Source organism: Canis aureus, chromosome 26, assembly GCF_053574225.1.
Source record: "Canis aureus isolate CA01 chromosome 26, VMU_Caureus_v.1.0, whole genome shotgun sequence".
Lineage (NCBI taxonomy): Eukaryota > Metazoa > Chordata > Mammalia > Carnivora > Canidae > Canis > Canis aureus.
In genome coordinates, this window is record NC_135636.1 from 50,099,286 (window position 1) to 50,122,487 (window position 23,202).

General features: G+C 49.8%; 1 protein-coding gene across 1 annotated transcript in view; it reads left to right on the forward strand.

Moving 5' to 3' along the window:
- CDH26 (cadherin 26) overlaps positions 1–18,823 on the forward strand; it is a 39,308-nt gene extending 20,485 nt beyond the window's left edge. Inside the window, exons 8-17 of the mRNA XM_077874060.1 lie at positions 1,135–1,320; positions 2,555–2,823; positions 6,037–6,179; positions 7,459–7,698; positions 9,021–9,248; positions 9,806–9,933; positions 12,956–13,024; positions 14,634–14,729; positions 15,959–15,986; positions 18,546–18,823. Coding sequence (XP_077730186.1) covers positions 1,135–1,320; positions 2,555–2,823; positions 6,037–6,179; positions 7,459–7,698; positions 9,021–9,248; positions 9,806–9,933; positions 12,956–13,024; positions 14,634–14,729; positions 15,959–15,986; positions 18,546–18,823 — 1,665 coding nt within the window. The remainder of the gene's footprint in view (positions 1–1,134; positions 1,321–2,554; positions 2,824–6,036; positions 6,180–7,458; positions 7,699–9,020; positions 9,249–9,805; positions 9,934–12,955; positions 13,025–14,633; positions 14,730–15,958; positions 15,987–18,545) is intronic.
- Positions 18,824–23,202: the final 4,379 nt, after the last annotated feature.

Genomic DNA, 23,202 nt, shown 5'->3' on the forward strand with positions numbered 1-23,202 from the left:
TTAAATCCCTAACACAGTACCCACTCCCTCCTTCTCATCCCAACCCAACACACACACACACACTTCATCATATGCTCCCCAAGGATGGAGTTTTGCTGATCCTGTTCATAGCAACTAAGATAGAATCTGGCACATTGGAGCCTTCGTTGAATATTAATAAATGCTACAAACAATTATTTTTAAAAAGTATCATTTTAAAAAAATCTAAATTTGTATAGACAAAGGGTGCCTGGGTGGCTCAGTTGGCTAAGCATCTGACTCATAATCTCAGCTCAGGTCTTGATCTCAGGGTTATGAGTTCAAGCCTCACATTGGGCATGGAACCTACATTAAAAAAAATCTTTAAAAAAATTGTATAGAGAAAAGCTGAAATGTTTTCAAATGAAAACACCTCACCAAACAGTACAGAATAACTGTAACATAATATTTATTGTGTTTGAATATTATTTTGAAAATCTTCTCTGGCTTAGCAAAATGCTCTGTTCTTAAGAGTAAGGGTGGGGAAAATAAGCTCTGTCTTCATGTACTCCACAAAGAGAAATTATCTTGTTATCAAAACTATTGAGTAATAAGCCAAAGTTAGAAAAATGCATTAGAAAAATGATTGTTTTATTTTTTTTTTTAAATTTTTATTTATTTATGATAGTCACAGAGAGAGAAAGAGAGGCAGAGACACAGGCAGAGGGAGAAGCAGGCTCCATGCACCGGGAGCCCGACGTGGGATTCGATCCCCGGTCTCCAGGATCGCGCCCTGGGCCAAAGGCAGGCGCCAAACCGCTGCGCCACCCAGGGATCCCAAAATGATTGTTTTAATCTAAGTCATCATAAGAGTTCTATTTTAGGAGAAGAGCTAGTTTTTTTTAGGAGCATAAACTGGGATGTGCATTATTATTTTAAAGATTCTTAGAAAAATAGTGCATTGAGTTGGATTTTCAAAGGTATGCAGCTGTAGACACAAGTCACAGGGTGCTGAGCCAGGCACCCTGGCTTCTGCTCGCTTGAGGTCAAGTTCTATAGCAAGAGAGATAACATGGGCACGTTCCTGTGCTAAGGACTTACATTTTCCTTCTTGCTTTCTTTTTCAATGGTGCATCTTTATCTCCATGATGTGGACATGATGGTTGCTTCTTCCAGTATAGGATTCAGATTTCTGAAGGCCGCACAAGTGAGGGTGTGTTGCGTCTTCTGGTCCACGATGGTGATTTGCCATTTACGTCAGCTTGGAGAGTAAAATTTAACATACTGAGTGGCAATGAAGAGGGACATTTTCACATCTTGACTGACCCAGAGACCAATGAAGGGATTTTAAGTGTGATCAAGGTAAAGCCATCAGGGAATGTGCACCTGCTGGGTGGCTACAGGTGTTGGGACCCCTTTCTGCAAGATTCCTGATGCCCACTGTGCACAAGCACATGAGGTGTGGCGTATTGTGTGTCCCAGTGGTGCCCAGGGAAGAGGGCAGGCAGTGTCATGACCCCAGCTGCTGTGGCCCTTGGCCCTTTTGCCTTCATGGCTCCTCCCACCAAAATAATATTACTACTAAAAGTTATGTTTGAAATGGTGCCAAGTTCTTCAACATTTATTTTTTGTTTGAGACAAAATAGATTTATATAGGCCCTAAAATGTTTATTTTTTTCTGATGTGATAAAAGACTTTAAGATATTTTCTCTGAGAGTTCATTTTTTTTTTTTTCCTTCTGAGTTTTAAAGACATTAGAATGTGTGCACTGACCCCTAAAAGCATCGTGGGCGTCTGGCACTTCGCTGGCTATGCCTAATGAGGAGCTGGCCCTGCAGAAAAGTATTATTTTCTCCTTTTACTAATAAGGAAACAAAGCCCAGAGATGTTGGGTCATTGTCATGAAGTCACACAGCTGGAGGAGGGGTTCTGACTGAGGCAGTCTGACTCCATTGTTTTTAGTCTTAATTGGTCTCAGGCCAGACCCTGGAGTGACCGAGCCCTTTCTCAGCGCAGGCAGGTCACCCGGGGGTCAGGTTCAAAGACAGGCCTGGGTTGGTAGGTCTGGGGTGGGGCCCTGAGCTCCTGCCCGTCAGAGGAACAGACCACCGGTGATGCCCACAGGCCCCAACCACACTATGAACAGCAAGGCTCTGGTGTACTCGCCGCAGGCCTGGGATTGAATATCTCAAATATTCCTTAGCTTTTCAATCCTTTCAAGTCACTGACCACTTTGCATCCTGAGTAACTATGATCATTAATTTCTGTATTTCCTTAAGCTCCCTTGGTTTTTTTTTTTTTTTCAGCAGAGCTGCCACATTAATGTTTCATTAGGTTATGGGTTTTGTTGCATTTTTCATTACTCTCTGATGGATGGTAGCTCTTTTCAACTGGGAGGGAGGGGGAAAAAAAGAAACAGAACTCCATAAATGATTTGAAAATGGGATGGCAACTGTCTTTTGATCATTACCAAAGACAGAGTAAATAATAAATGAAGTGCAAAAGCCACAAGCTCTGGGTGCGTGATCACGCGCTGAGCGTTCTCCGGCCGGAGGAGCAGCAGGTGCTCACGCAATCCTCTCTCTGGGACTCGCAGCCCTTGGATTATGAAACTCACCCCGTGCAAAGCCTTGTCATCGCCGTGGACAATGAGGAGCCACTCTTCCCCTGTGAGGGGGGCCAGCTCCGCGGGCCCCGGGGGGCAGGGACCAGGGCCACCGTGAGTGTGCAGGTGACGGACAGCAATGACCCGCCAGCCTTTCACCCTCGGAGCTTTGTGGTCAGTGAGGCCGACGGTGCCAGGCCCGGAATTCAGCTGGGAGCTTTCAATGCGACAGATCCAGACGGAGCCGTTGGCCGGATAAGGTGAGAAGGGAGGTGCGGGGCGGGGGGGGGGGGGGTCGTTTAAACAGAACCGGACACAGACCCGCGGGCCTGCCTGTTGGACACCTGCCCCTTGGCGGGCTGCTGAGGTGGACTCCAGCTCGGTTATGAAAATGCCAGAAGCCACCAGGAGAAGGCCTGCGGGCCCACGTTCAGTGCTTTCGTCCTTCTACAGCTTTCTCGGACCCGCCAGGGGGAGTGTGCTTGCTCATTTTCCCTTGCATTTAGCACACTTCGCTTTTGTACCGTTTTTCCTGTATTAAAATAATTTGTTATGGGTTTCTATCTCTCTTTTTACCAAAAGAGAGAGGGTTGTAAACCCGCAGCCCTCTGGCTTCTGGGCGACAGAAGTGGTTTTTATTTACTACTTATTTTTTTAAATCATGGTAAAATATATCTAGCAGGAAGTTTACCATTTTAACCATTTTTTTCTGTTACTGTCTTTTTTTTAATAATAAATTTATTTTTTATTGGTTTTCAATTTGCCAATATACAGAATAACACCCAGTGCTCATCCCGTCAAGTGCCCCCCTCAGTGCCCGTCACCCATTCACCCCCACCCCCCACCCTCCTCCCCTTCCACCACCCCTAGTTCGTTTCCCAGAGTTAGGAGTCTTCATGTTCTGTGTCCCTTTCTGATATTTCCTACCCATTTCTTCTCCCTTCCCTTCTATTCCCTTTCACTACCATTGTAACCATTTTTAAGTGTACAGTGGCATTAAATGGCATTAAGTAGATTCACGTTGTTGGGCAACCGTCCACACGATCCATCTCCAAACTTTTTAATCTTATAAAACTGAAACTCTGTCCTCATGAAACAAGAACCTCCCCACCCTCCCAGTTCCTTTCCCCCGAGACACTGGCAACCACCCTACTATTTCCTGTCTCGGTGAATTTGACTATCTAGGTACTTCATAGAAGTGGAATCATACAGTATTTGTCTTTCGGTGATTGGCTTATTTTGCCGACCACAACATCCTCCAGTTTCATCCGTATTCCACTATCTGCATAGACCACATTGTGCTCGTCCATTCACCTGTGGGCGTACACTTGGTTTGCTCGGTGTTTTGCTTTTCAAAATAAAGTTGCCACAATCCTTAGGAAGGTGGCAGAGTGGGAAGCCCCAGGAATCTGTCTCCCCACCAGAACAATTGCCCTGGAAGAGTCTGTCTCATGCACCTATTTTGGAACTCTGGATTCTGTCTAAGGTTTGCAGCTCCCAGAGAAAGCCTTGGATGCTCAACTACAGTTAATTTGGGTTAATTATAGCTCTCTGCACAATAGTAGCACCCCATCCCTACCCCTAGCAGTGGTGGGCAACTCTATACCTGTTCCTGGAATGGCTAAACATACAGAAGCAAACAAAACAAAACAAAACAAAACCTCTGTCCCCCAAATATCAGAGATCTGTGCTCTGCTCACTGATTGCTGCTTTCACTCCCAGGGGTGCAGACAAATAGGAAGGCAGACATCGGCTTTGCCCCCACTCCCTTGGGGTTGCAGACCCCTTCCCCTACCAGCTAAAGTGGCTTCAGGTAATTGGATGGGCAGGTGCCTTCATTTCCCCAACTTTGTTGTTGGCTTTTTTCTATTTCAAGAGCCAGATGTTAAAGACTAGGACATTTCACAAAGAGCAAAAATAAAATAAACAAAAACAATAAGGAGAAATAGAAAGCCCTGAGAAGGGAGAGAATTTCCTCTCCAGAGTTCCCATGCAGTTAGATCGAAATGCTTCGTGTTCAAGAAAAAAAAATCACAAGGTGCACAAGGAAATAAGAAAGCAAGGCCCATTCAAAGAGAAAACAATAGATCAACAGAAATTGTCCCTGAGAAATACCTGATGGCAGATCGTTGGAAGAAGGCTTTCAAAAAATGGTCTTCACAATGTTCAAAGACCTAAAGAATGTTGTGGAGGAAGCCCCGAAACGGTGTGCGAACAAAATGGAAATGCCAATAAGGAGACAGAAAACCTAACAAGCAATGAGAAAGGTGAGGAAAGACTTACTGTCAGAATTACTTCACATGTAAATGGATTAAACTCTTCAAGCAAAAGGCAGAGATTGACAGAAAGAATAAAACACACAGTCCAATCGGACACCCTCTACCAGAGACTCACTTGAAGATCCAAATGTGCAGACAGGTCAGCTGACACTATACCCCAAAATTAACTCAAAATGGGTCAGGACCTAAGCGTAAGAACAAAGACAACAAATCTCAGAAGAAAGCATAGGACAAAAGCATCGTGACACTGGATTTGGCAATGAGCTCTTAGATGTGACACCAAAGACACGGATAACAAAGGAAAAAAATAGCCAAATTGGACCTCATGAAAATCAAAACATTGTGTGCATGAGAACACACTATTATTCACAGAGCACAAAGGTGACCCACAGGATGGGAGAAAATATTTGTAAGTCCTATATCTGATTAGGAATTAATTCCAGAATATATAGAGAACCCCTAAGATTCAAGATCAGAAAAACACAAACAACCTGATCTAAAAGTGGATACAGGACTTGAAGAGACATTTCTCCAGAAAAGATATGCAAATGGCCAATCGGCACATGAAGGATCCGCAACATCACTAATCATCAGGGAAATGCAGATCAAAACTACACCTTCCACCCATTAGGATGGCAACTATCAAAAAACCAGAAAACAAGTGTTGGCAAGGGAGAGATGGGAACCTTTGTGCATGTCTGGTGGGAATATAAGTTGGTGCAGCTGGTGTGCAAAACAGTATGGTGGTTCCTCAAAGAAAACTCGAAGTGGAACACCATATGATCCATAGTTTCCCTGCTGGGTAGATACCCAAAGAATTGAAAGCAGGATCTCAGAGAGATATTTGTATGCCCTCGTTCAAAGCTGCATTATTCATGATAGCTAAAATGCCAAAGCAACCCAAGTGTCCATTGAGGGAGGAGCGGAGAAGCAAAATGTGGTGTATACGTGCAGCAGAATGTTATTCGGCCTTAAAAAAGCAAGGACTTTCTTCAATATGCTGCAACATGGATCAACCTGCAGACATTATGCTAAGTGAAATATGCCAGTCACAAAAAAACAAATTCTGTGTGATTCCACGTCTGGTTTTCCATATTACTTGAGATAGGACCTGTGTCTGCTTATGACATATTTTGATTTGCCTTTCGATGTGACTTTTTAATTCTAAAAATTGCATGTGTTTCTTCCTACAAGATATAAACTGGCTTATGATCCGGCAAATTGGGTCACCGTAGATGAACTCTCGGGGACAGTTACCACCAGGCAGCAAATTGACCGAGAATCCCCTTATGTAAATGACAGCTTTTACACGATCATCGCACATGCTGTTGACGACGGTAAGTGTTCACCCAAAACTGGGGCGGGAAGTGTGTTTCCTTGCTTCCTGGGGGAAAATCATACCAGTGAGACTCTTTCAGTGCAACTGGGAAAAACATATAAAATAAACCTTATTTGCACTATGCATCCATACTGGCAACTATTTTTTCACAAAAATTTTTGAAATGGCAGACCAGGGACATGGGAGGAGGGGTGGGACTCACTCAGAAGAGATGATTAGGCCTCTGAGGAAGCTGCCATCAGACCCAATGTCTGTCCATAAAGCAACTCTTTAGCTCTTCCTCAAAGCTGGTGGTGTGTGATAAATATTTAGCACGGTTTCCCTGAACTTGGAATGGCTTATCAGCTCGGGTAAATGTGACCGCGCAGGACAAACTTGTCATAAACCAGGGCAGGCAGTGCTCTGAGCACGTTACGGCGCTTTTCGCTGTGATCTCCTGAGGTTGGACTTTGAAACCTGCCAAAACACAAAGTGGAATAAATAACAACTCTCAAATAACTTTAAGAATTGCGTTCAAGGAAATCTGTGAGTTGAAGCCCAGGTTTTAAGGGAAATGTAGGTGTATGTCCCATCGGTGTGATGAACTAGCAGGAGGTCGGTTAGGAAGATGTTACACCTGTGTTCCTAATCAGTCCTAAGTGGGGAGAGAGCAAGGATGGGGGGTCCATCTTCCGGGCACCTGAAGAAACAACGTAGTGAGGTCCACAGTACCCACTGCCAGGGTCCCCTTTGTGAGACTGTGATGCAAGGTGACAACCAGAGTACCGATGTGGACACAGCCAAGAGGCAGGGTGTTTCTATCACCATGTCACACCCGTGTCACTCCTGTCCCACTCCCTTATTTACACCTGACATGATTCATGCCGGGAAAAACGAATGATTCCATATTCTCCCCTGTTCTACAGATGATTGAGGTGGCAAGGGTTTTGTTAACATACCTTTCCCAGATATTCTGAATTTTCTTTTTCCTCTTAAAAAAAAAAAGATTTTATTTATTCATGAGAGGCACACAGAGAGAGAGGCCGAGACACAGGCAGAAGGAGAAGCAGGCTCCCTGTGGGGAGCCTGACATGGGACTTGATCCCAGGGATCGTTCCCTGAGCCGAAGGCAGACGTGTAACCGCTGAGCCACCCAGGTGTCCCGATATTCTGAATTTTCAGAAAAGCAGGAAAACAGAGCAAGCACCTAGAGGAATGCTCATTCTCCAGGGGTTTGCATGCATCGAGCAGGCTCTTTACTTAACAAGCAACCCTTCCCGGAACACCCCCACTTCCAGGCCTCCCCCCAAAGACAGGGACAGGGACCCTGATGCTTTTCCTGTCGGACGTCAACGACAACGCCCCCGCTCTGCATCCCCATTCTCGATTCCTGGAGCTCTGTGAGTCTGCAGCAAACCAGAGCCTCCTCCTCCGGGCAGAGGACAGTGACCTGGAGCCCTACGCAGACCCCTTTACATTTGAATTGGACAATTCGTGGGGAAGTGATGGAGACGCGTGGAAATTGGGGAAAAACCAGGGTGAGTATTTGTCTTGGCCTGGGACAAAGGATGGAAAATAACCTGACTCTGACCCAGGCCAAAAAAAAAAAAAAAAAAGGATTTTACTGGCTTTCATAACAGAGAAAGATGCCAGCAAAGCCTGTGTCCTAGCAGAGCTGGGTCTAGCAGCTCAAGGGGCCTCCCTGGAGGATGTGCACATCCTCTGCCTTCCCTAGGCTCCTTCATTTTCAGGGGGGCTCTCCTCCGGGGTGGCAGGGTGGCTGCTGGGGGTCCCCAGGACTCAACCTAGCACCTGGCAAGAAGATTTGTATCACGGTGCAGCCTGGGTCAGGGGCCCCACTGATTATTGCAAGTGGGAGTTGGGAGGGCAGATGCGCTGATTGGCTGGTTCTGAGCCCATGAAGGGCCTTGTTGGGGTCTGGGTGTTGCATCTCCTGGTCTGCATGAGCTGATTGCCCAGGAGCTGTGGGCTCTCCTGAAGGAAGATGGGGGTGCTCTTACCGGGAGAAGCCACTGCATCCCCTGCCAACATTCTCCACTGAGCTTCTATCTGCCTCCATAGAATGTAGCATGTTTTATTTAGATGAAACTGTGAGCTCATGTTTACAGTTTCCAGACCCAGAGTGTGTAGTAAACCATTGAACATTGCTCCCCGAAGAGCTTTTTGGCCTTTGCCCTTGGCTTCTGGGAAGTGATCTCTAGGCCCTTGGGATGTCTTTCCTGAAAGGAGTGTCTTTGTTTACCTCAGGTCTCATGCCAATCAGATAGGGACTTGATTTAGGGTGCAGACTTTGGGTCATGTGGGCCTCTATTGATCTCTGGCAGCCCTGGGGACCAAGGTCAGCCATTGGGTGGCCAACCAGGTCAACATGACCGAGTCTTGAGAAAGATCCTGGGGCAAGGCTCAGGGGAGCTTCCCTGCCTGTCAGCACTCCAAGCATATCGTCACCTGATGCGGGAAGAGATACTGTCCTGACTCCATGGGAGGCCTGGGAGCCCTGCACTGGGTGCTTCTCTGGACTCTGCCCTATGTGTGTCTTCCCTTGGCTGATTTTAATCCATACCCTATTGCTTGACGAACCATAACAATGAGTATACACCCTTCAGTGAGTTCTGTGGGTCCTTCTAGAGGATTTTCAACCTTGAACATGGTCTTGAGAACCTGGACCTGCAGCTGGTGTCAGGCAGACGTGAGGGTGGCCTTGGAGACTGTCTCCTCTGCCTTCAGAGTTGGCTAACTTTTGTACAGAGCCATGGCACATGGGAGGGACTTAGTAAACATCTGTTGAGTTGATGAGCAAATGAGCAAGACAATCACGCAACGCTTGTTTCCTTTGCAGGTCGGTCAGTTGAACTTTTAATGTCGAGAAGCCTCCCTCCGGGTAATTACTCAGTGCCACTTTTCATCGGAGACAAACAGGGCCTTTCCCAGAAGCAGATTGTCCACGTGAGGATCTGTGCCTGTCTCGGTGGAGTCACGTGTGCCGAGCCATTGGTTGCGGTCGCAGGACCTGGGCTCCTCGTGGGTGCCCTGGTCCCTCCCTGTGCAGCGTTCATGATCCTGGCAGGTCGGTAGCCTGCAGGCTGTTCTGGCGATGCAGCTCCCCTCCCCAGGCCGCCAGCCAGCGGTGTAGAGTCCTCTGTGGCGGGGAGCAGAAGATGGCAGGAATCAGTGGGATGCCTTGAGGATGACCCCAGGCTCAGATCACATATTCCCAACCTGGTCAGACATGCTGCCTGTTGGGTGAAAGCAGCTTCTCCTATTCAGTAGGCAGCAGTTTATTGCAACGACCCCATAGATGAGTGCTGTGGTTCGCAGGAGCGCTAGGAGCAGCCGTGGGCAGGTATCTAGGCTCCTGGGCTTGGAAGACACAAATAAGAAGGCTAGATTTTCAATTAAACCAAACAATATTATTGGTCGCAGGGTATTAATCGACATAACCAAAAGTTATCTAGCACCTACGTGTGCCCAAGCCGTGCTGATTCTGTAGCTACAGAGACGACCGAGACACAGTTCGACCATGTCCACTCATGGCTGAGTTACCAGTTATCAGAACAAGATCCTGTTGAGACCTCTGATGAAGACGGGCTGTCCAACTCAATCCCCTGCTCTGTCTCGTTGTAGCCACTCTGCTGTTCCTGCTGCGATGCTATTTTGTGTCTGAAGCCAAGCCCAGACGCCCTGCTGTGTGTGAGGAAGGCCAGCAGACCCTGATCCCATATAACGATGAGAGCAAAGCCATTTCAACCCAGGTAGTGGAGAGTAATGCTTCGTGTTTCCTAACAGTGAAGTCCGTCATCCACGGGCATATTTTTCCATTCATGGAGTCCGCCCCCCCCCCCATCATTTCTTTACATTCACTCACATTTGAGTAGCAAGTGGGAAAAAGATTATCCTGTAAACACTGTCTAGCTCAACTACATCGAATTATTGTTTTAGGTCAGGAATTCTCAACTAGGGGCAGTTTTGCCTTCCACCCCCTGCCCCTGGGGACATTTGGCAATGCCTGGAGACAATTTTGATGGTCACAACTTGGTTGGGGAGGGAGACATGCTTTTGGCTTCCAGTGGGTACGGAGAGGCCAGGGTAGCTGCTGACCGCCTACCGTGCACAGGATGGCCCCACCACAAAGGAGGGGCTGGGCCAAAGTGCCCTGCAGTGCTGGGATGGGGAAGCCTCGCTTAGAGGGGGGTGGTGTTCACCAGGTGGGCTCCCCCTCGATGGAAAGTGTGTCAGGCTTGCTATCGAAACACCTGGGGTAGTGGTGAGGCACAACCTGTCCCTCTAGCCTTGCCTGGCTGGGGCTGGGCACAGAGCTCACTGGCCTGGCAGGGCCAAGAACCGGGCTCTGCATCTCCCCAGCTCCACCTCACTGAGCATGTCATTCAACCCCGCATCCTCACCTGTGAGCCAGGGACGATAAAAATCAGCCTTACCAATGGGCTGTGGATCAGAGCCGAGGTGCCCGTGAAGCATCTCCCCCCACCCCCTCAGGCACCAGGCAATCAGCAGGCAACTGACGGATTTTCAAACCTGCTGCAGCCGACGCCGACCTTGCCGTGTGTCCTCCCAGCAGCCGGGGAGATGAAGGCAATGAGATGAAGGCCCTGGGAGCTCTTCACCTGGAACTAAGGGTGCTGGATCTAGAAACAGAAAGCCACAGAAATCTGTCCAAAGGGAGCACCGTCTGTCCTGCACAAGAGGGTCTGGGTTGCCTCCCCCCCCCCCACTGTTGGCTTAGATCTCCACCCACGATTTTCTCCAGAAGGACGAGACATGTTGCACCAAGTGAGATGCTTTTGAGAAAAGACAATCCAAGCAACTTTGGCATCATGCTGGAGTAAATAGGGAGCTATGCTAAAAAGTGATTGTGGTGTGACAAGCAGGGTCGACGAAGACCCCTTGGGTTCTTCTCACATTTCTTTTCCTTCTGGCATGATAGGAGGAGGAAGGGACAGCCCCGGGCAGTGGTACGGGTGTGCGTGCCCTTGTGCCCATGCAGAGCGCTTTGGGCCCTTCCTGCTGTGGGACCCAGAAGGCAGGAGGTATAGACCAAACTCTCCAGAGAGCTGAACCCCCCAGAAAAATCCCCCCACTGTGCTGTTTTGATTAGTTCGTGTGATTCTGAGCAGGAAACCATCCTGACCAACAGCAGTGCTCCGTGGGGCAGACCAATCCCTGGCCTTGGGCGGCTCCACTCTGCTCGGAGGCTCAGTCACCCAGGAAAATGCACGCGGGGGCTGAGCTCAGGCTCCGGCGGGGTCAGGGCTGAGGCAGCTGGGCTTGGAGGACACCAATGGGGACGTCGCCTCCCCAGGCACTGTCTGTGGGCATAGCCACGGTGGAAGAGGTGCGGATGGTGCCCGGTGGCATTCATGTCGGCCAGTGGCTCTGTGGTTGTCTCTTGAGGAGGAAGCAGCTAGAGAAGCAGAGTGTGTGGGAGGGAAGCTTGGTCACCGTGGAGCTGGGGCAGGCAGGCTGGGGGCATCTGGTGGCAGGATGGCACCAGTCCAGGGCCAGCTGCAAGACGGAGGAGAGGGGCCCATCCAGGATAAGGGGCCTCTGTCCCCTTCTTGGCCCAAGATGTTTTCCCCATGTCTTCTAGTCACAGCTCAGGACATGCCCCCACTTCTACCCTCGTATTTTTAGGGCTCTGAGGCCCAGAATCCAACAAATCTGGGTTTGCATTCCAAAACTGTGGCTCATCAGACACAGAAGCTACTTAATCCTTGGCTTTCATATATAAAGAGACGTTAGCCATGTTCCCTCTCAGGTTTACTGGACAATTTAATCAAATAACATGTGAAGTCTTTAGCGTAGGCCAGGGCATTGGCCTGCACGCAGTGCAAGTGGCTGCTGATATTACTATTATTTTTTTAAATATTTTATTTATTTATTCATGAGAGACACACACAGAGAGATAGAGATAGAGATAGAGATAGAGATAGAGAGAGAGAGAGAGAGAGAGAGAGGCAGAGATACAGGCAGAGGGAGACGCAGCCTCCATGCAGGGAGCCTGATGTGGGACTCGATCCTGGGTCTCCAGGATCATGCCCTGAGCCGAAGGCAGATGCTCAACCACTGAGCCACTCAGGCGTCCCCGATATTACTATTATTAACAGTAATTGCTAATTACGTCTTTGGAACTATTGGTAAGTGAGCCCATTTCAAGGCTTACACACTCCTCCTCGGCCATCCATCTGACATGACACTTCCACGCACATACGCACATCCAGGGACACTCCGTGGTCTTGGGAGGACTCGCTTCATCCAAGACGCCGCTGCTGATTCCACCACCCTGTCGTGTTCGGGCACCGGACACCCCCTGATCAAGATGATCTGCAAGATTGCGTGGATGCCCCTGCGCCCGGGAAGAGAAATCCAGCCCCAGCAACATTTGGGCCCTCGGTGGACAGGTGTTGACCGAGAAATGAACGAGACTGTGCACACAGCACCTTCCAACCCCGGGGACTGCGAGAGCATCGCCACCAGCCCTGGAAGAGCAGGGCCTTAGGTTCTGAGACCCCGTTGAAACAGGAGACTTTCTTTTTTTTACCATCACTTCCACGAGACACAGAACAACAAGAAACTCCACCTCCCGGCCAGAAATTCCAAAGGTGTCCTCTGGATTTATGGGATGGGTGTATTTTCCAGGCCCTGGAGGTTTGGGGGTTGGTGTCGATACATGGTGGGGATGTCATTCCTTGCTCTCTGCTTTCATGTCTGCCGTCTGTAATTTCAAGCCCGTCATACTTCTTTCCATGTGTCCCACAGGGAAGGCCGGATCAGGTGTCAGTCCTGTTGCTCAACGCAGCCGAGGCTGGTGCCCAGCTGGGTGCTCAGGTAAGCGTGGCCTCTCTGCTGCTTGGGTTTAGACAGAGACGTGGCTTTGTGGCGGGCCCTTGTGGCAGGGAACACCCACCCACACCCCCGAGGTTCTTGTGCCAGCCCACACCACGCCTCCCTGCGCCCAGCCTCACCTGCTAAGCCCCATGACTCCATGCGCCCTAGCAAGTCAGCAGCATCAGGGCCCCCCGTGCCCAGACTTCAGCCTGGCCAATGCCACCTTTAAGACCTTTTGCCTCATGCACATGCCACTTACGCTTGTGTACTTTGGACCATATTTCTTTCTCTAGATGGACTTCTGTCCAAATAAAGTACCTTTATTTAAACAGGACATTCTATATTTCAAACAAACAAATGAACAAACAAACAAAAACCAGTTTTACTGGTATGAGGAGCAGAGAAGTGGAGAATAGACATAATAGAAATGGAGCCTGTACTCATTCTGGGTGGAGAACGCCCCCTGCCAAAGGCACAGGGTGTCTGAGGAAGGCAGGGCTAGGAGAGCCATGCTGGCCCCAGACGGAGACACCCCCCGCCCCACACCATCAGGAGTGGGATGAGGAGTCGGAAGGGGAGTGATTTTCTCACCATGCAATTCAATGTCATTTAAGCTCACGTTCCCAAACTGGTTAAACCTCCCTTCTCTACACGGTAGGTGATCCCACTTGGGAAAAAGCGAGTTAATTCAGGGCTGCCATAAATTATGGAGCAGGTGCCTGGCCAGGTCCAGTGGGCATTCCGTCCACCCATCCATGCTCCCGGGGGGCGGGGGGGCGCGCTCTTTCCTGTCCTGCACACCGATGCCGTGTGGGCTGGGCCGGCAGTGGGCACCTCCTCCCTGACCGGTCTGTTAGCTTCCAGAGGCCAGACGCATGGCTCCCCATAAGCACAAACCCAGCTCCAATTCCCTGCCCGCGCCCCGGGGGGTGCACCCGGCAAGCACAAACCCACGGACACTTCACCTGAACCCCTGGGGGAGGGTGATCATATTTATCCATCTACAGGGGAGGAGGCCGAGGGGTCCCTGGCTCCTATTTCTCCATGTGTCTGCGGGTTCCCTTCACGGTGGCCCGCAGAAAGTCACTGCACCGACGGTGACTGGTTCACTGGGCTGCCTGCCATTCACACACCTTCCCTAAGTTAAGTCATCACATGATTTATTGGGCAACCTGGTATTTTAAAATCTGCTGCAAAGCATGGACTGTCTTTAACCATTGTTAAGATCCATTGCCTACTTTATTCTGTTTGAAGTTTTGTTTCCTTGTTGAAGGACCTAATAAAATCATAGAGACCCAAAGCAGAAATTGCCGACAGCCTCATCCCTAAATCTAGGCAGTTTCATTTGTCTGCGTCACTGGCGAGGTCTTCTGTGCGCACGTACTCGATGTTACGGGTAGAATGTTGGGGTCCCCACCGGAGTCTCGGCCGGCCACGTGCGGCCTTTCCAGAGTCTTCTCTCGCATCTCTCCACCTTTCCTCTTCCGCTCCCGTTCCCCCTCTCCTCGTCGTAAGGCCAGCTTCTGTGTGCATGCGGGTGCAGGGCAAGGGAAGGGCGTGGAAGGACACACACGCATTATCTTCCGAGTAAATCAGCATTTCCCCCTAGAATCCGTGTGACACGCTACCACCGGCGGCGAGGGCGCTGGACCAAGAATACTTTATCACGAGGACTCCAGTGCATTACGGAAGTTCCCTGCCTGCGGTAAGCCCCCTAGTGATTGACAATTGGTTCCCTTGAGAGGTGGGTCTTCTAGAAGATTCTGTGGTACTTGGAGAACGAATGCAGTCAATGAAAACCTTCCCATTTAGCTAAGGTTACTGTTGGTTAAGAGTCATTATCTGAGAGTCCTGATCAAATATGATGCTTTTTATTTTATTTTATTTTATTTTTTTATAATAAATTTATTTTTTATTGGTGTTCAATTTGCCAACATACAGAATAACACTCAGTGCTCTTTTTAGAACACCCACAAATAAATACCTTTCCTCATGTCCATCTAAGGGTGCCCGAGATAATCCGTAAGGTTACAGGATTACAAGATTGGCTTTGGCCCCAACCAGATTTCAGGCCTTCTGCCAACTGAGCCCCGACATCCTCCTGCATCAAGTCTTCATACACTCTGTGTACAAATTCTAGAACTATTGCTTTGCTTTTTAAAATGATTTTTCTGCTGGGGAAGCAGGGTGGCTGGCTGGCTCAGTTGGTAGAGCATGTGACTCTGGATCTCAGGGTCATGATGGGCATGGATCTATTTTTTTAAGGCTTTATTTATTTATTCATGAGACACAGAAAGAGGCAGAGACAGAGGCAGAGGGAGAAGCAGGCTCCCTGTGGGGACCCCGATGTGGGACTCGATCCCAGGACCCTGGGATCACGCCCTGAGCTGAAGGCAGACACTCAGCCACTGAGCCCCCACCTCCCCAGGTGTCCCTGGATCTTACTTTAAAAAGTAAAATAAAATCTTTTAAAAAATAAAATTACATGATTTTGCTGAAATAATTTGGCTCATAAGTTGCAAAAATAGGTCAGGGAGTTCCTGTGTACTCTTCACACAGCTCCCCCCAAGGATAACATGACCATAACACTTCATCAAAACCAGAAATCTGACTTTGGCATAACATTTTTAATACAGGTCTCAAATAGAGACCTTATTTGGACTTCTCTACTGTAAGTAGGTATTATTTCAACAAAAAAAATGTGCTTTTTTGGCAATTACTAAAAGAGATATTCAAGGTTCAAAAAGCCACAATTTTTGTGATGGAAAGCTTCTAAAAAAGAAGTCAAGATCTGTATAATTTCATTACCTTTCCTCAGGCTGCATTTGAGCGAAGATAAAAATGTGCTATTCTTTTTTTGCACAAAGATGATGCAACGAACCCACCCTTGAAAAGGCTCGTGCATTCACAAATGTGTCCCTCTGGCCTTGGCAGGGCTGGCTTCACGGGCAAGGACGGACTGGTCAGTCAGTCACACGGGGCCCTGTGCTCAGAAGGGCCCTGTGCTTGGTTTAAAGCTCTCTGGTCACCATCTTGAAAGTCTTAATATTTGGACAAGTGCTCCTACATTTTTAATTTTGCCCTGGGACCTGCAAATTACATAGCCGGTTCTGAGTCCTAGGGAGGAAGTTACCTCATTCAAAAATGTTGAGGCACAAAGTGGGCCTTACTGGGCTCTCATGGACCAAAGGTGAGACTTCAAAATCTCCTATTTTCATACTCCTTCCCCACAAAGCAGTCATAAAGCTCGCCCATGGATTTGTGCTATGAATAGTTATGCTGCTATCACTAGAATTATTATACCTTCAGTGTAAAATTCGAAAGCAAGGGACGTCTGGGTGGCTCAGTGGTTGGGTGGCTGCCTTTGGCTCAGGTCGTGATCCCGGCATCTGGGATTGAGTACCTCTCGGGCTCCCTGCATGGAGCCTGCTTATCCCTCTGCCTGTGTCTCTAAATCTCTTTCTCTCTGTGTCTCTCATAAATAAATAAATAAATAAATAAATAAATAAATAAATAAATAAATAATAAATCTTTAAAAAAAATTTGAAAGCAATACGATTGCAACATTTTCTAGTCACGTATATGTATCCTTGGGTAATTTATATGAAATCAGTAACATTCCATCTTTGTTACTTTTGTTTTACTTATTTATATTATTTCACCCTTTTAAATTCAAGGGTTGTGGCATGCTTTTTGAGCCAAGAGGAGTAAAAAGCAAATATTCTACTCTCGTAAGTACAGATGAAGCTATTACTGTGGAAAGGGTTACCTTACCTAGCCCGGGCTGCTCCCGGGCTAACCTCCAGGGAAAGTCCTGAAAATTAGAAATTTGAAAAAAATACGCCCAACATCCAAATAAACTAAAAGGAGGCACGAGTGTGGAAGAATGAATTAGAAGGAATTAGAGAACACACCTAGACTTGGAAGCCTTCAGTTTTTAGTCGCTGGCAAATTCCTTTTGCTGCTCAGTCGCTAAGAACTTGGCCAAAGCCTAAATGTCCTTCTGTCTCCTTCACAGGCTTATGGAAGTTTTGAGCTAAGGGGGCCTCTGGTCCATTTTGTTCCTAAACCTTTTCAGCAGCCACATTCTTCTGCTCAAAGGAGATCCTGGGAAGAATGCCGTTACAAGTAAGGCAGATAAGAGTAGCTTATTATCAGCATTCATTTTGAGTGAATAAATGTCCAGTGACATTTATAACACACACCAAAGAAGTCGGTAGAAACAGTGGATCTGCTGGACACACACAAAAAAAACATAGAAAGTGGATGTTGTGGATGAAGTTGGCAAAATCACATTATCTTAGCACCTAATTCATTGCCACACATTGATATAAATTGGTTGTTAAAATAGAAAGAAAACTTGGATTTATACCAACGAGCAGGTTCAAATATTATGTTTTTATGTAGCTCAATTCATAGTATTAAGATTTCCTTTGATTAAGCAAACAGGAGATGAAAAGCTTCCTTCAAGCTTCATAAAAGCAAATTATGAAGTTTTTGCTTTTGTTAACATGTTCGGGGGGACTCCACAAGATGTCAACTATTTTCTGTTATATCATAAAAATAACATTAAATATGTTAAAATAGTTTGCAAGTAGTTAAAATGAAATTCAAGCACTCCTACTGGAGAGTCTCTGAGGACGCAGGGGCCCTGGGGACAGGGTCTGAAGCTAGTGCCTCCGTGCAAAGAGGCGGGGAAGCTGTGCTGGTAGTTGGGGGGGGTACGGGGGTACATGCTGTCCCCGTTGGGGGCCTGCAGCTGGCTCCAGGCGCAATGGCCCTGAGCCTCCCCAGAGAAGGACGTCCTCCTTCTGAGGAGGACCAGCGTGTGACCAGGGAGCATCTGGGGAAGGGCCCAGGTGGCAGGAAGGACGTGCACCCCCAGGAGCTCCCTCTGAGAGGCCGCAGGAGCCAAACCGAGTATAGCGTCTGCAAGCATAGCTCCCCACGCCGGGGGCCGGGCAGCAGCAGGCCCTCAGCGCTGCAGGTGGAGGCCACACTTGCTTGCTATTTAGTGCAAGTCACTTGGCGTCATGCGGCGGCCCCACAGATGTGCACACAGATGAGTGTGTATCATATATGAACATGTAAGTTCATACTATACATGAGCCTGTGAAGTTATGTATTTATGCATAAAATGGCCCCAGACTTCATCATTTTCACCCGTCCTCTGGGGTGCAACAAGTGCCCCGTACCCAGGGATGATCAGAACTCACTTCTGTGTTTTATTTTTCACTTCCATGTTTTAAAACACAAATCGTATTGTGGTGCTGTCCCATTTGAATCTTCCCAAAGGCTTCCTGGTGACCTTGGGATGAAGTCTGCAGCCTTGTGGACCAGGGTCCTGTGGGCTGCTCTGGCCTCTGCTGGCCTCTGACTCCGGGCTCTGGTCACGATGTGCCCCTGCCAGGCCGCGGGCGTCTGCTGGCCCTGCCACCTGGAAAGCCCTCCTCGCCTGTGGCCCTTGCGTTGCCTTCTCCTGTTCCTCCTCCTCCTGAGAGGCCTCCGTGACCCTGGCTAGGTGGGGTCGCCCTTCCACCCCCGCCCGTCACGCTGGTCGCGCTCCCCCCTGGCGTGCTGGCCCTGTACCTGCGCGAGCCTGGAGGCCACCTTGCATTTGTGCCCGCAGAGCCTGGCTGGCCCGGCCCCGGTGCCGCCCTGACTTCCACGACTCCGTGTGCGATCCGTGGGCTTCCGGGCGCCCCCCCACCCCGCTGGATGCCGCGGGTGCTCCCTCACCGCGTGTCCCGAGCCTCGCCGGTCCCCGCAGGCTCGGATGTGCACACACTTGCTGAGTGAAGGGGCGAAGGGCTCGCGCAGCGGGGAGCAGCGGGGAGCAGCGGGAGGAGGCGCCCCGGGAGCAGCCACTTACCGGGCGGAGCTCGTGCAGCGTCCTAAGGCCTGCTGGCTGCTTCCTCCCGGCTCCCTTCACCCCCAGAAGCCACGGCACTGAAAGGCCTGGCGTTGACACCTGCCGGGCCTCCCCGGCCTCCCGACACACACAGGACACATGTGCACAGTGTCCTTGGCCGGCCTCCTCCCTGGGGTGGCCCCCCACCCGGGAGGGGGCCTCTCCAAGCCGCTGCAGACACCATTGGGGCGGGGGGCGGAAGGGGGCTCCTCAGGGGTGTGAGGATTCCGCTTGTTTGCCTTGCAGGCTTCCCCGGACACCGTGGTGCCCAGACGATGCCTGGACGCGAGGGCGGGGACGATGGTGGAGACCCTGAGTCAGGTGGGCTGGGCTGCCCTGGGCCCGCGTGCGCCAGCTGTGGGCTCTGCTCCTGCCTCTGAGGCCCCGGGACCCTGTTCCCTGAAGCCCGGTGATGCTCCTGGTGGCCCGTCCCCTGGCTCTTAGAAACCATGCCCGGTGGGGCCGCAGGCTCATGGCCGGAGGAGCCGGGGCCTCCCCATCTGTGCCCTCTGGTCCCTGTCAGTCCCCAGCGCAGGGCTCCATGCCTCCATGAGGCGCCCAGGCCATGGGGGGGCTCAGTCCCCCCCAGCCCTGCAGGACAGACAAAGCCACGGACACTTTCTGCAAGTAGCAAAGCCAAGTCAGGCAGTCCGGGCTCCTTCTGGAAGGAGCCACGTGTCCTGCAGAGTCGTGGCTGCTGCCTGTCACTTCACCAGGAAGACGCGGAGGAGGTGCCCATCCTGAGCTGGTGCAGCCCCCGTGAGAATAGGTCCATGTCCCCGACCCGCAGACGACAGAGCAGGAAACGTGTGCTCAGGGACGTTGCCCAAGGGGGTCGAGCTACAAGGACGCAGATCCGAGGCTGGGCACGGTGGGCCCAGGGTGGACCCCTTCTCCTTGAGGGACCACCCGATCTCTGACCGATGTGGAGAAGGCACGCCGCCCCGTCCCGAGCCTCCTATAAAGGGGCCCTGGGACCCCCCAGTGCACACCAGGGGTGATGCTGGGCGCGGTCGGATCAAGTAGCCGCACGGACACAGCACATGGTGATGGTCCCCAGCACCCGAGTCCACACACGGCTGACCCAAGTGGACTGTGTGGACAGGGACAGGGATCCCTACCCTCTGGCCGAGGCCTGTCCTCCTGCGGCCGCCGGGCGGGAAGGTTTGCTGGGTGCAAGCCCGCAGCTCCGGGCTCGGTGCTATCAGAGGGGAGACACAGATGCAAGGCCCGCGTCTTTCCCGCGAGCCTTCTAGCGTAGCGGGGGCTTATGATGAGTCATTGATCTTACGGGGCCTGACGGTCGCTGACTCAGGGTGCGGCAGCCGCTGCTCTGTCGTCAGCCTCGGGAGTTTTGAAGCTGCGAGTGCGCGGCACAGACTCCACGGCAGGTTGTGTGTCGCTCACGCACACCAGGCCTGTCGTTAATTACCCATCGGGCCGCGGGGAGGGATGTGCGGGGGCTCGGAAGGCCGCGGCCGGAGCACGTGTGTGCGTGTGTGCACAAGCGTGTGAGCTGGCAAGGCTTCCCTGCTCCCCATGGCCCAATCCCATTCCCGGGGGAGCAGAGGCAGGTGGGGACCCTCCTGTGGGCGCCGCTACACACCGGCGGGCACGCAGAGCCAGAGGAAGCGGGGGACCGCTGGCTGGGAGCTCGGGGACACGGGTCGGTGGCCTTGGGGCCCCTCCTTGTCCTCCGTCAGGCATTTGCCCTCCCGCCTCCTGGCGCTCTGGGCCCTTTGCTTCCTAGAAGGTTCTGGCCCAAACCGGCCGCACCTTGGCTGGTGCGAGGCGCGGGGTCAGAGGGCACCCTCCTGGCAAGTTTGAAGGGAAGCAGGTGAAAGCCCTTTAAGCTGGTGCGTCCACCCTACACACGTTGCCTGAGTCTCTCAGGCCAAAACCAAGAAAGTCTTGGCAAGATAGGACTTGGCCCCCAAGGGTGGCTGAGTCCGCCCAGTGGAAGCGACTGTGCAGGGGAAGGGGCAGCAGGTGCGAGTGGCAGGAGTGGAGGTGCCAGGGCGTGGATGCGGGGTCGAGCCCAGGGAGGGGGGCGCAGGTGGTAGGGAGCTGGGACGCTTACCCCGGGACCCCCACGGCCCCCCAGGGCGGCGCTCTCCCCATTTCCGAGTCCGGGAGACCTCTGGGACGGCCGGGGACAGGGGACAGCCTGCCACTAGCACTGCACCCAGGGGTCCCTCCAGCGGAGCCTGGAGGAGTCGGACCCGGCACTGACCTTCTCTTGCCCTCCTCTCCTGCAGAAGCTCTGTGGTGTGGACGCGCTCGCAGGGGACCGCGGTGACCCACCTCACGTCTACGCAGAGGAGGGCGAGGGTGAGGGAGCAGAAAGCCTCAGTTCTCTTGGCGGCTCGGAGCCTGACCCCTGGGCTTCGGAGACAGCGCTGCTGGAAGAAATACACCCGAAGTCAGGTGTTCCTTCCTGAAAAAGCACATTTTGGAGAAGTGGACTAATGCACGGAGGGCGATCACTGCTCAAGGACCGTCTTCTCGACCCTCCTCCTCCTCCTTACATCACTCCTTGCCCTCACGCGGGGGTAACCACGAGCCTGGACTAAACGCTCTGGTATTTTCAGAGCAGATGTCTTGGAACCAAAGCAAAACGACAGGTCATGCTTATTATTTTTTTATTTTTATTTTTATTTTTATTTTTATTTTTATTTTTAATAAATGTGATTTGTCAGAGTTTTTAGAGAAATCCTCATTTAATTGTGTAATTCCTTCTATTAGCAGCCCCACTCTGAGGGGAAATGAAATGGAAATTTGTAGATTCCCCAGCAATTTGGTAACAACCGGTAATACTGCGGAAAAATGAAAATGTATTTTTTTTTGTGAATATTTGCCTTTCTGTAGTTATGATTCTGCTTCAGTGTAAGTAAGAAGATAAACAGGGAAATGCCTTTTGTAATATTTGTGATCGGTATTTTTAGTGGTTGTCAAGAAATAAATGTTGGTACCTTTTTACTTTTTGAATAAATATGTTATCATAAGACAAAGGATCACGTGTAACCCTTTAAAAGCAGTACGCACCGCAAAAGAAGGAATGGGCACAAGGTCGCTTGCATTATTATCCCCTTATTGCTGGTTTAAGTGTGTGTGTATTGGGGGCGGGGAGATTGAGTTCTTTTAAAATTCTTTTTAAAAATTCAAATAGCAGGACATACACCGTATAAATTGTCTTCTTGTCTGAGTGAAAGATGCATGGACAAGACAAAAGGGGTGGGTTCCTGACACCATGAAGCCTCACGGGTCTGATTCCTGGACCACCTTATTCTGGACTCAAAATGAGAGAGGGTTTTATTTTATTTTATTTTATTTTATTTATTTTATTTTATTTTGTTTATTTTATTTTATTTTGTTTATTTTATTTTATTAATTTAATTTAATTTATTTAATTTATTTTATTTTATTTATTTATTTTATTTTATTTTATTTATTTTATTTTATTTTGTTTATTTTATTTTATTTATTTATTTATTTTATTTTATTTTATTTTATTTTATTTATTTTATTTATTTATTTTATTTTATTTTATTTTATTTTAGTTATTTTATTTATTTTATTTTATTATATTATTTTATGTATTTTATTTTATTTTAGAGAGAGAGGAAGAGAGGGAGAAAAAAGAGGGGGAGCGGCAGGTAGAGGGAAAAGCAGGCTCCCCGCAGGGCAGGGGCCCCACGTGGGACTCGATCCCAGGACCCCGCAGCAGGACCTGAGCCTAAGGCAGACGCTTAACCCACTGAACCCACTCACGTGCAGCAAGTTTCAATATGTGTTGTTGAAGCCACTGCTCTTTTGGATTTTCCGCTACTCGTGGGCAAATCTAATCTTAACCGATACAGAAGAAAGCAGCGGGAGGAACGCCGCACAAGCAGCAGCACATAACAGTGATATAGTGAGAACGATGGTAATAGTAATAAAAACCGATAAAAACAAGAGAATTTGCTTGTCTGAGTCACTTAGGAAACAGCTAAGCAAAATTGTAAATGCCATCAGGACGCTTTAGTAAGCACAGTGGATATCTAAAAGTCTACGGCCACGTCCTAAAAATATATTTGTATAATAGATGGATGTGATCCTCGGGGAGCGCCCTCTCGCCGCGCCCCGGGCCGAATCGGGAGAAACACGAGTGCGCCGTCGGGGCGGCGACTGTGACGTCAGGTGGGTTAAGCAGACTCAGGATCACGGCTTCCCCTTCTTTCTGAAGGAGCCGCACAGGTATTTAGAGAAGCATCAAGTGTTCGTGCGC